Raw genomic sequence first — 12,713 nt, 5'->3', positions numbered from 1 at the left:
ATAATGAATAAATGTCCTTGCCTTCCTGAAACCTTCCACGACACCTACACCTTCTTATTAAACTCAGACATCCACAACCACTTTACACGTCAATGCAATTATTTAAGGCCATCCAATGCGAAATCGAATCTTCGTCAATTTACAATCACGTACAGAGGCCCAACAATTTGGAACAACCTAAGTAGAACTTTACAAATTAGTCCCTCCGTCACCATTTTCAAAAATCATATTAAAGCAACTTTCATAAATAACCCCACACATTCTTAATTTTTGTTTAAGTTTCCTTGTTTACTACTTTTCATTACTACTTTTCATTATTGTAGATAGTATTGTATCGTATTGTATTTTATTGTTTTGTTTCATTTACCCGTTACCTAGTAAGTTATTTCTTATTTATCCGATTAATTTGAATTGTTAATTAAGTTATGAAGGGAGGCCTCCTCATAAGCATTTTATGCTTCCGGCCTCCCTGCACTGTCACATTTCATTTATATTTTCTTGTGTCTGTATTTTGTTTTAAAGTGCGAATAAAAACTGAACTAAACTGAACTAAAGAAGATAAACACTCATTTACTATCTTACAAAACATCCAGTGCACAGTAGCTGTTTTGATTATTGAGGAAATTGGAGATATTGGTTATCCTACCCTAAACACTGTAAATTAGTTTTGCTGTGTGTGAAAGGTGTTCAGCACCAAGGACAGGCTACGGTATGGCTAAAGACCTCAACCGACATCAACCGACCACACCCGACCTCAACCGACGGCGTCAGGGCCCTTATCATGCAGTATATATATTGCAGAAAGTTCGATAATAACACTGAACAAATCTTACCAACAATAGATTTATACTTAGTTGAATCAACCTTACCTTATGGAATTCTGATATCTGTTTACGCATTTATGTGGAATGACAATAAACAAATAAACAAAACATTATATGTTACATGTAAAAAGATGACAGGGTAGTGTATACTAGTACTAGAGCGTTCGGAAGTCGCTGTTCGGCTCTCGGCAATCTTCGGTAACAGTTATATGTTCGTATGGTTCTTTGGAATCCTCGTCAGGTTGTAGACCGAGTTCACAGACAGTGTGAGTTATGTGTATGATTCTCGGGAATCTATCAACGGACCGTGTTCATGGTGTTTGTGTTGGGTGTATGATTCTCGTGAATCTTTCAACGGACCGAGCTCACGGTGTTTGTCAGAGTGTATGATTCTCGGGAATCTTTCAACGGATTATGTTCATTCCTTGTGTATATTGTAATTGCAACGGACTGAGTGAGTACATATATATTACATAGTGTATGTTATAACATTCGCAAAACAATCAAGATGTAAAATAGTTTTTAATGGTTTACAAAACAACATAGTTTTCAACAAAAACTCGGTGGCCTTGCGCCTGTGCTCTGAACACTGGTGCATCATCGATACCACCCACGGCGACCTCTGACCGCTAGCGTCATGGTCTCCATGGCGACGACTCCGACTCAGGTGTGCAAGGCAAGATGGCGGCTGCAGCCAGAGAGAGAGACCGGGAGATTGAGATGGCGGTTCCCAACTGTTTACACTGGAGCTGCGAGGATGTCGCCGACTGGATCGAGCAGCTCGGCTTCCCACAGTACAGGGTAAGCGCTGGACGGCTTTTAAACCTCATATAATTTGAAACAGTTGTGTTATATATGCAAGTGATCTCAGGTGCTATCTGACACATAACGGGTTGTCGTTAAAGGTGCCCTAAGCGATATCTGGCCGATAGTAGGCTCAATTTCAAAAGTCTGTCTTTTTGTCACATTTTCACGTAGTATGTTGAATCAACCCTATCCTATTCCATACCGATAGTCATGGAGCAAAAAGTCGATGCCGCTTTCCCGTACGAACGCCGTGAAAAACTACGTTTTATTCTCGATGGTTGGCGGTTGTTGCGTCTTTCTATTGTAATGTTGAAGACTGACGCCGATGTGTATTTGGAACCGTCCATCGTCTTGCTGAATTCTATCACAAAATATGTAGGCTTCCGTAACTTGTAACTGCTTACACTAACCTGGTTACCATATAAGCGCATGGCAACATATCCCAGGCAAGGAGTATGATGCATGTCTACTTACAGTTTGCTCTGCCAGTTGGTAAAAGTACCTTACCAACATTAAAAAAAACGTAAATGACATCTTTCAAAAGCAACATTCAACTTATTACACAGTGTTAATAAAATATTTTGACTGTCCTCCTTATTCTATCTCACATCTACACAAGTTTTAGCTTCATACTGGTGCCGTATGTAAGTTATGGCATGGAATCATTGCATAATTTATCCTATCCCTCTACAGGAATGCTTCACTACAAACCTGATCAACGGCAGGAAGCTGATCCAAGTGGACTGTTCCTCCCTCCCCAGACTGGGCATCACTGACTTTGAACACATGAAGGTCGGTGTGTTTGGTTAGAATGTTCATTAGGCCTAAGAAGAAAAAAAATGTTTCCTGTTTCCCGACCGACCCTAGAAAAAGTTTTTTGTGAACCCCTGCAAGTGACATAATTTTTTTCGAGCTTTCTAACTTTGCTAACTCTATGATCTGACACCCGAGTGCTAAAGTGTTGTGGCATTGGTTTTCCAGCATTGACAATGTCCTAATGCAAGATCTATTGTATAAGTTGGATCACTAGAGATCGCCTATGTCTTAAAAAAGGAAACAAGAAAAAAAGATAATCCCTACCTACCGACCCAAATTTTTTTAGGAATGAAACAGGAAAAAACTTTTTTCCCAGGCCTTATTTTGTTCTGTTTTATTTCAGATATGCTGTCTTTTATATCAGTACTAAATTTAACTCAGAACTGACAATGATACTGATGACGCGTGTTCCTATTCACAACAGCTGATTGCCCGCAGCGTACGCGAACTGCTCAGTATCGAAGAACCGCGGTGGGACCGCAGCATCTCGCTCCACCCCCGCGAGCCAATGGGCATGTTCTTGGAGAGGAAGAGCAAAACAGGAAAAAGAGCAGACAACCTCACATACGCTGGGTTCCTCAAGGGGAAATAATGGGACACTTTGAACATAGGGGACACAAAGGGAGAATTCAATACGAAATGTTGCAGATGTCAACTTTTTATTTGCAGTATGGAGACGGTATTGTACAATCTCAATCTTTCAATCTCAATCTTTATTCATTAAGGAACTTGCGGGCAACACACCCGAATTACGTCCTTGTTACACCAGTCACATTAACAACATTTACATTTTAAAACGAATCATCACATAGGTAAAATCTCAATATTAAAAACATCACAAATAACATGTCACAGTTAAACATATGCTGTGCATGGCGCGATTACCAGATGTCCAATTACTCAGTGCTAATTGTCTTGTTGTAAAGACGGATTGCGCAATGGAGGAAAGAATTTCTTAGTCTCTCAGTCCGGGCCCTTGGTACACTGATAGTGCTAGAGTTTCTAAGTGTCCGTCCCGTGGCACCAGACCTTGAGGGCGGTACTAGGTCATGTAGAGGGTGGTTCTCCTGAAGCATGCGTTGGAGCAGGTGTACTGCCGCATCTTCCCTCCTCGACTTCAGTGTGGGCAGGTCAGGCACGCTACGCCTTCCTCCCAAGGAAATGATACTCAAGGCCCGGCGCTGGACCCTTTCGATGGCCAGTTCTTGCTCCTTACTACACTACACAAAGGTTTATACTGTTTGAAACGAGGGTTTAAGTTAAATACTTTTTGAACTAACAAGAGTAATACAATTAATACTAGTATTTGACGTGTGGAAACAGATCTTTTAACTCTATATACTATTTGAATGAAATGACAAATTAATATAATACATACAGAGCTATTCAATGATGTGAGGGTTAGTGTTATTCTGACACTGGAGAGCAAGACTTGTGAAAGAAATATTATGTGCCAACTAATTGACAAGCCATTTTACATTTGTATGAAAATACCATACTGTATCTTAGAACCTGTAGACATCATTTTTGAATACTTAAATAATATCAATACAATTCTATAGCATTTACAGATTAAGTTTCTTTCAATATTTCATACATTACGCCAACTTTTTTGCCTGGCCCTCTATATTGTATCTTACACCATGTAAGCGAAATCTGTAGATTTCTAGACTTTTTAAAGAAGTAGCACTTACAACTAGAAAGGCCAATATTTGCTTTGGAGCAAATACAGCGATGGGTTCACCACATTTTACGACATGGCAGGGAAAGAATGAGAAACACAAGGGAAAACAATGATTTACATTGATATAACTATAATATGAAGTAAAATACAACTAAAACAACAGTTGGATAGCTATTCCCTACTTTATTGGTTAGGATTTTTAATTGCATAATGCAAACTGTTGATTTTCAAAATAAATAAAAAACGTCCATGCCCGGCATTCCAATGCTGGAGCAGGAAAGCTTGAAATACCTACCAAAACACTTGAATACAGACATACTGTCAGTATGGAAATGCTTCTGTGCAGGTGTTAATCAAGTTAAATCCCAACAGCCAATCAGCAAGAAGTATAGAGGAAAGCTGCATGCCTATTGGTTGATGCCCTGCATTCCATTGTGATGACTCATGCCCAAACGTGGTAAACAAGGCCACTAACACAGTAATACATTTGCTATAACACAGCCAAAAAACTCAAATAAAACCATTCTAAAAGCCTGTATCACAATAATTTAAAAAACGCCTAGGGGTATTTGCCCACTGTACCTCCATACCAAATTTCAGGACCTTGGGCCCTAAAATGAAGAAGCTGAATCCATTTAAAAAATGGCAGGAGAAGGAGGAGAAGAGGGAGAAGAAACATCAGAAAAAGCAATATGGTTTCACCACACCACTTCGTGGTGTGGTGAACCCATAATGACATTTTGTGACTGAATGTTGGCTACAAAATAGTTTCATCAGCTTTCAAATGATCCACGTTTAGTGGCTTAACTATTGCAGATACGCAACAAAAAGAAGGAATTATCTTATGTGAATCAATTGCTTTGTGTACAGTCAGGCTTGTACATAGGAGTGTAATTTTGATATTATAAGTAAAGACTTCTTTTTGATAATCTAGCAGGAGGAGTGTCATTTTGAACTTTTAAGTTAAGACTTTTATGATAATCCTATGGAGCATTCTGTGTAGTCTGGACTGTAAGTTTGCCTTTTTATCATGCACCATATGATACATGTAGTTTGTTTCCATGCCACAATATTTATCAGTAGGTAGAAATCACTGTTGTTTGATCTTGGCCAGCACTGCTGCTCTCCTGTCAGTATTCTGGAACAGAGCTCTGACCAGTCCGCGGACTTCCATAGCTGTGAACTCATGCCCCAGGGGGCCCTAGGGGGACACAGTCAACACAGTTCAGTTACTGGTAATCTAACCAAGAGTTAAAGAACAACTACAAATGCTATGAACATATTTAATTCTGCTGGAAACTGCATGTAAATTTGTCGCACTTCCATCTAGTTTCCTAGAACGGCTGATGCACCCGTACATTTATGCATATTTCTATTGGTGGGGGATAAAGCTTTTTTTTCTGAAGTAAACTGCCAAATCTAAGCACTTCATAGTATTTAATAGTGACAGGAATTACTGAAAATACACTTGTGGTGAATATGTATTAAAAAGAAATATTTTGCATTACAACAGATTTTGACCAATATGATAATATTCTAACATTTTTCATGCTGGGTAGAATATGGACAGGAAATATCATAGTTTTTCAAGGATTTGTTTCTTGAGAATCTTAATGGTAAATCATATTTGAAGAGAGCAAAGATCATGGTCCGTACCTTGCCATCTGCCCATCTGTCAGAGATGTCCTGTAGGCTGGCGTCCAGCATGACCATCAGTTCACTGAACTTCACCCACTGGGGCACGTACAACTGGACCTCTGCCTCTACAGCTTTCTTACTGCATACACACAGAGAAACAGAACCTCGTCAAGCTGGGCTTTCTCTAGCAATCTGTGCTGTTCACTAACAGCTTGTTTAGAGAGGTACATATCAAAGATGTATCGTCCAGGTATAAAGCTATTTTGTGAATGAATGAATTTCTTTATTTTGGGCATGCTGACCCATAAAAACACTGTACAGACACAAACGCACAAGTAAACTGGACACAACAATTCACACAGTTAAAGAAAAGAGTTTCTGAACAGGTAATCTAATTTCAGAAACACTGTATTACAATGTTGCAATCATTCCAATTCTTTAGACAATTAACTATCTTTTCCTGTCGTTCTACCAACATTACAAGTTACTTCCTGAAAACCCAGAACTGTTTCTGTGTTAGGTCTAAGAACACACAGGACCATACATGTAGTTGAACAGAGTGGAAGAGAAAGCAACTTTAGCCTACTAGCCATACTTTTTGGTGTCCTCTTTGACAACAGGGTGGAACAGTAGAGGAGCCCTCTCTTTGACAATATCACACAGAGAGTGGAGCTGGGCTGCATCATCTGCAGAGATGTCCTCCAGGGCTGTCACTTTACCTGGAGGGAATACACAGGATTGGAGACTTGTATTCTGTTGATGGCTAAGCTTCTAATGGTAGGGGAAAGAATGTTCGATTTTACAGAATTGGAAGACAAGAAGTGTGGAATGTCCCAATTTGTAAAGAACTTTCTCTAGGGAAGTTGGCATACAGTGTCTTCACTCAGTCTCAGTATCAATGGTTGAAGCTGGCAGGTCCTAGCCGCCATGTTGGTATCCCTATTTGCCTTTCCATGTACGAAGAATTTTTGTGCTTCATAGTGCATAAAGCATCCTTCTTGTATTATCTTCTTAGTGTTTATCCGAGAGGGTGAGAAGAATAAAAATGCTTGAGCTACAGTTCACTTAAATGCAAAGAGGGACTATGGTAGCAGACACAATACTGATGTCATACATGAAAATGCTTGTACTGTAACTTTCAAATTTCCTCTAATGTACCTGAAGTCATTTTTATTACTTTGGCTTTAAGTTATACATTATTTTGGAGAAACCTTCTGTGGAAGCCATTCTGACCTATAATGTCCTGTATGGCAGAGTTGACCAGGGAGCCCAGAGCCTTACAGTAGATGTTGGTGGGAAGTACGTCCTGCCATACCTTACTCAGGTGAGTCAACTGGTGCAACACCTACAGACAAGCAGAAACAAAACTCACTATCAATCTGCATTCGTTGTACCTAAAGTAATCAAAAACCATACTGACATTTTGTTACACCACCTCTATAAAATCATTGCTGAACATGCTAGTAGTAACTGCAAATGATAAATACCCCATATGATATTGACAGATGCCTAGAAAATTGATCAATCTATATACTTGTATACGTATACAAATATAGTAGGTTGGAGTGCACATAAGATTTCAGATGTTTTAACCGCTGACCTGTGGCTATCTTGTATCTTTGTTGACTTCTGAATATACTTAGAAATGATTAGATAGGACAATGAAGAAATAGGATTACAATGCTATTATCATCAAAATTCATCTGTGTTGGCAGTAAAAAGTTGAACTTTATTCCAACACAACAATACAGAGAGATTAAATTTTTAATGACTAATGTCGCCTTCATCAGGATGATTACTGACCAATCCCTTCTGACCTCACTTATCTGTAAAGTCTTGTGTGAATAAGGTCATGTGTCTGTAACCGTAACTCTCGTGTTCGGAAGTTGACAGGAGGTGACAGTGGTCATTGAAAATTTGATCTCTCTGTGCTCATTGTGTTGGAGTAGTCTAATTTTTACTAGTATATCACAATGCTGTTTTCTATGGAAGCAAAAAGAGAGAGTTCACAACCTTTTTGACAGCCTTCTCAGCGTTGCCCCTGTTGTAGTCCTCTGCGACGTTGGTGAAGTTGTGAGCTCCCACCAGGTACTCCAGGACCTGGTCCCTCTGGATGCGCATCTGTTGGAGCAGACACTCCGTCCCCAGCTCGCGCAGCACCGGGATCTGGTCTACAAACGTCGCGCAGGAGCTGGCCAGGGGCTTGGGCAGGTGCTCCAGAAACTGGTGGCCTGTTGGAACAGAACAACTGATTAGGTGTTACAGCAGGGCTTGAAATATTAAAGTGTACTTTATACCTAATGTTGAGTCCATTCACCTATTCACCTGAATATTCACTTGAATACTGGTTAATCGGTACCCTTTCCCAAGGTAATGAGGCTGACTCCATGTAGTTACTAGTAAGACACTATTGTTGCTGCTGGAGTCTATTCCAGACAGGGGGAACTCTTGTTGAAAAGAAGTTTGATCTGGGCCCGTTTGACTTCTTAATCTGGAATGTTCTTTTAGCTTACAAAGTATTTTTCTGCAATCTACACAATTTTTGCGATGAAATGACCATAACACAGGAACCTGTACTGAACTTTTGCATAGGTCATAAATGTCTTTCAACTACTATGCAGTTCTCAGTCAAATCTAGCTAATCATTATTTAGGCCATGTTGATTTGATTACTAGTATATGGATAACATCCACGCGCGCATGAATTTTCGGCCGTTTCCAAAAAAGAAAAAAAGTTTTCAACCATACTGTAAATCGTGCAAAACAGTTGCTAAATGAGCAAAAATATACCATAAGTTGCAAGGAAAACATTTAGAAACGATACCAATGTCGTAGAATGCCAAAATCAAAGGAAAAAAGACAAAAATGTAAAGAAATGAATTCGAAGAGTAGATTATTCGCCATAACATATTCTGTGCCATTTGTTCAACCTTCATGACCACGTAGATTTCATAGTGAAAGCAACTTTTTTTTTTTGCAAAACTTTTTTTTTATTCGCACGCGCGCATCAGTTTTGGGGTTCCCAGAGGATGTCATCCATATAATCAAATCAACATGGCCTTATATGGAAAAACATTACCTAGTGTGAGTAGGTGGTGTGCGATGTAGAAGCAGTTGTTATAATGGACGGCGGTCAGGTGGGGGAGCTTCTTCAGGTTCTCCTCGTGGTAACACGGCACCACTTCCATGAAGAGTTCAAACATGTCTCTCACCGCGTAGAACATCTGCACGGCGCAGCGCGGGTTGCTCGTGGTGACCTCGCAGGCCTCGCACAGCGTCGTGTACGCCAGTTTGACCAGCTTGTCTACCGTAACACTTATCCTGCAAACGGTAGGCGGAAGGGACACTGCAACTCCGGCATGGAGTCAAACGTTGCTTCAAAGGCAATGGTTGTTGTCTCCTCTGTTTGACCTTCGGTTTCTTCGCCGACTGCTGCCCCAGAAGCTCGCGAATGTTCGGCAGCGGAGCCATGTCGTCGCTGGTGCCGACTTGTACAGTGTCCAGCATCTCGGAGGTCATCAGGTCACGGGCGACAGCCAGGATGAGCTGACACTTCTTGTTGGCGAAATGGACGTTGATTTCCTTCACGTACGTCATGAGAGCCGAGTCTTCGCCGCGGAGAAAGCCGAGGTTTTCCAGCGAGGTTATGAACTCTCCCGTGGCGGTTATGACTTCCATGTACTTCTCGAGTTCTTGGCTGGTCCGGGGGATAGAGTGAACCAGACAACCCTTGATGATGGCCTGTGAGAGGTCGTCCCACAGAAAGTCACTAAACGTGGTCATCAGGCCACCGTCTGGCTTCCCCACGTCAATCCCAAGCAGATGCTTGTTGAAATACTGTAGAATGGTGTTGATCTTGCCATAGAGGTCTGTTGGGGTGATGGTTTGGTTAGTACTGCCGGACTGCTTGTCGAAGTGGAGAGCTTCACTCTGCATCATGGTCACTGCCTTCGGGTAGACGTTAGGCAGCAGTATGAGTGGGAGGAAGATGTACTCCAGGCACCGTCTGGCGAACACCTTCAGTTTCTCCTGCAGCACGTTCATGTCCTTCATGGCACGGACCAATGTAGCCATGCGGGGGGTGCCGGGGAGGGCTGCGTCTTCAGCAGTGACGGTCGTCAGCCGCAGCTCTGTCTTCAGCAGGCGTTCTTCGTCATTCAGATCCTTTCCCCGGGGTAGGTTCCACACCACGGCCCTGGCCCAGGCCTCCCCAAGGGTGTGGATGAGGTTTTCCTTGCGCACCCGGAGTTCTATACCCAGGGCAGTCAGGATCTTGAGCTCACAATAGCCTTCTTCCTGTAGTTCTTCCATGATCTGCTGAATCTGGGAAAGAAGAGAAAGAATTACTACATTGTTACATGCTTTTCCACGGTACAAAATGTACACATAGTCACATACCAGTAATTCAGTAAAACAAATAACAACACTACTATCTAAAAGTAGCATATTCTGAATTGGTCACAACACTGTTCCTTCTGGGTGCATCTTGGATCTCACAAATGGACCTCTTTCTTGGTTTTACAGCAGGTATGACCAATTTCTAAATTTTGGTGAGTCCCAGTTCATTCCAGCATCGGAGAAGAAGTTTTGTCTTTACCTCACAATTTCTAAGATTGAATTTTACCAAGTCACTCATAACAGCTAGTGATGACCACACCAAGTTCCTAAACACATGTAGAAGATCTGAGACCTGTGTGAGCCTTGCAGCAGCTGAGATGAACTGTTGATTGTCCATGTCGTTGTGGTGAGAGTCCAGAGCCTGCTGAATCTCGTACAGTCTCCCCAGGACAGCCAGGACGGCGTTGGTCCTCCTGAGCTGAGTCTGCAGGTCCTGGAACTCACTGGTGGAGGTGCTGAGCTGAGACTGGACCTGCACAGCATGACACAACCATAAAACTTTCAAACATGCAATACTGTAAATCACTTTGTGTTTGCGGTAGCAAAAGTTTGCGGTCTGAGAAAAATAGATCTAGACATAGTCACAGAACTATACGCTTGTGGTGGCGGCAGGTACGGCAAAAGTTGACGAACTAGTTGGTAATAACTCGAATATAAAAGTGCCTTGAAAAAATCGTGATTTACAGTATCGGCACTTGAAATACCATCTGCGTAAAAACTGGAGCCAGTATACTACAGTATGTCAGCAGAATGCACTCTGCCTGCATGGAACTGTTATATATTGCACATATCTAACTAAGGGTGACAACCCGTCTATAGTTGTCAAATGTGTCAGAAAAGTTATTATCTGCAACAGGCAAAATTCTCATGCAACATTAACTAACATCAAATGAAAACTGAAAAATCTGGGCTTCATGCAGTGCAGTACGCTCTGCAGATGTGCTACAGTCTGAGTGCAGTAACCTTACTGGAAAAACAAATATACAAGATGATATTAAGCCATTTTCTCACCTCATTTTGTATCTTGTTGTTGAGGTTGTCGACCTCAGTGAGAAGGGTGTTGACCCTGGTGGTCAGGTCAAGGGTCGTGTTCATACTGGGCACGAAGTCGACATACTTCTGGGTGATGGTTTCATAGATCTCACCTTTTATATCCTCCACTCGCTTAGACAACTTACCTACAGGATGATAGAAACAGCTGTTAAAATGTGTCTAATGGTTAAGGTAACAGGACACTTTGGCGCCTGGACACTTTGGGCCCACGTTTCGGCCCCAGGTCCAGGATGATTCGGCCTGAGGCTGAGGAAGGTTCAGCCCTGTAAAACTTATTGAACATTAACTATTAAAACATAGGAAACAGACTGACAAGTCCAATCGAACATAACATTGATGGACCCGGGGCCAAGACGTCTATGGTGTGGGGCCGAAGCATCCTCGGACCGGGGCCAAACGTCTTGATCGGCTGGGGGTCAAAGTGTCCAGGGTACGCCGCGCGGCTGACGTAAGCACATGCTGAAAATGATTTGAGAACTCGGCTTCCAGCGCCAAGAGTTACCGATCACTGGAACGATCCAGTGAGGAACCCGTTACTTAGGTACTTCGACACTGGCTATCCAGTGGTGAATGGCCTCTGACTCAGTCTGAGCACTGGTAAGCAAGTGCTGAGTAGAATTTAGCACCGGCTATCCAGTGGAGAACGGCCTCTGAGCACTGGCAAGCGAGTGCCGGGTGGAATTTAGCACTGGAAAATGAGTGCCGAGTCAAGATTCAGCTCTGGAAATCCAGTTCTGGCAGAGCTTCAGCACTGGAAAAAAAAGCCGTTCAGCACTAGAATTCCTGTGCGGAGTTTCCTTCCGCACAGGGCCCCGAGTGCCAACACCACCTTCCCCACGAGTTTGGCACTGGGTGGCCAGTGAGGAACCCATTACTTCGGTAAATGGTCACAGATGTCATATATTGGAGCTTTCTAGAGGTTAGAAAATCAATAAATTGACCTAATACTGGTTGTCCATCAAAAAAATTTAGCAGATATTTGATATCGACATATGGTTTTCACAGACTGACGAGTATAACGGTTAGATGGCCGCATCGTAAAGCAGTTGGCCCATGAGGCAGGAACAATATTTAGTATTCCTAAATACATGTATGTCAAAATTATGATGACCAAGGAAACAAGTGACTTCAGGTTCGACACAGTGCCACACACGCCCCCCTCCCCAACTTACTCGTCTTCTTCACCAAGTCGTCCTTTTCCAAACGACCCGTGGTCGCCAGGACTTCAGTAACAAAGGAAGACATGTTTACTGGAGACGTGTGACCGTCCCTTCACTTGGCAAACACTGTCAGAACTACAAGAATTTCCTTTAAAAAACTGGACGATTCTCAATCGTTGTGAAATACCGCCATTTCTGCTTGAACGTCGTGGTGCGTGATGGGAAGGGGGAGAACTATTACTTCTGTTTGGGGACTGGTATTACTAGCCAGATGACTCGCACCGGTTAGTGGTAAATTAAAAAATGAATGGTCCCTAATATACTACTGTACGTG

The 12,713-nt window shown here is 42.2% G+C and overlaps 2 protein-coding genes across 4 annotated transcripts in view; one reads left to right on the top strand and one right to left on the bottom strand.

Annotated features, from left to right (window-relative positions):
• The window catches only part of LOC109488174 (sterile alpha motif domain-containing protein 15-like), a 5,097-nt gene extending 901 nt beyond the window's left edge, over positions 1-4,196 (top strand). The window contains exons 1-5 of one of the 3 annotated variants that reach the window (XM_019792349.1): positions 1,168-1,625; positions 2,325-2,423; positions 2,872-3,137; positions 3,676-3,815; positions 4,144-4,196. In XM_019792349.1, coding sequence (XP_019647908.1) covers positions 1,506-1,625; positions 2,325-2,423; positions 2,872-3,039 — 387 coding nt within the window. In that variant the 5' untranslated portion in view covers positions 1,168-1,505 and the 3' untranslated portion in view covers positions 3,040-3,137; positions 3,676-3,815; positions 4,144-4,196. The other 2 variants (XM_019792348.1, XM_019792350.1) reach the window with 2 other exon arrangements.
• A 668-nt stretch (positions 4,197-4,864) lies between these two features.
• On the bottom strand, positions 4,865-12,620 carry LOC109488170 (centromere/kinetochore protein zw10 homolog). Its single transcript, XM_019792342.1, is given in 11 exon segments — positions 4,865-5,332; positions 5,788-5,908; positions 6,365-6,488; positions 7,003-7,114; positions 7,783-8,000; positions 8,848-9,096; positions 9,099-9,170; positions 9,173-10,091; positions 10,459-10,638; positions 11,178-11,344; positions 12,392-12,620. Coding segments are annotated over 11 exon segments (2,346 nt in total). The 5' UTR covers positions 12,465-12,620; the 3' UTR covers positions 4,865-5,221.
• Positions 12,621-12,713: the final 93 nt, after the last annotated feature.

The sequence above is a fragment of the Branchiostoma belcheri genome, unplaced genomic scaffold, assembly GCF_001625305.1.
Source record: "Branchiostoma belcheri isolate BF01 breed outbred unplaced genomic scaffold, Haploidv18h27 scaffold92, whole genome shotgun sequence".
In the NCBI taxonomy this organism is placed as follows: domain Eukaryota; kingdom Metazoa; phylum Chordata; class Leptocardii; order Amphioxiformes; family Branchiostomatidae; genus Branchiostoma; species Branchiostoma belcheri.
This window is presented reverse-complemented; position numbering and strand designations above follow the sequence as displayed.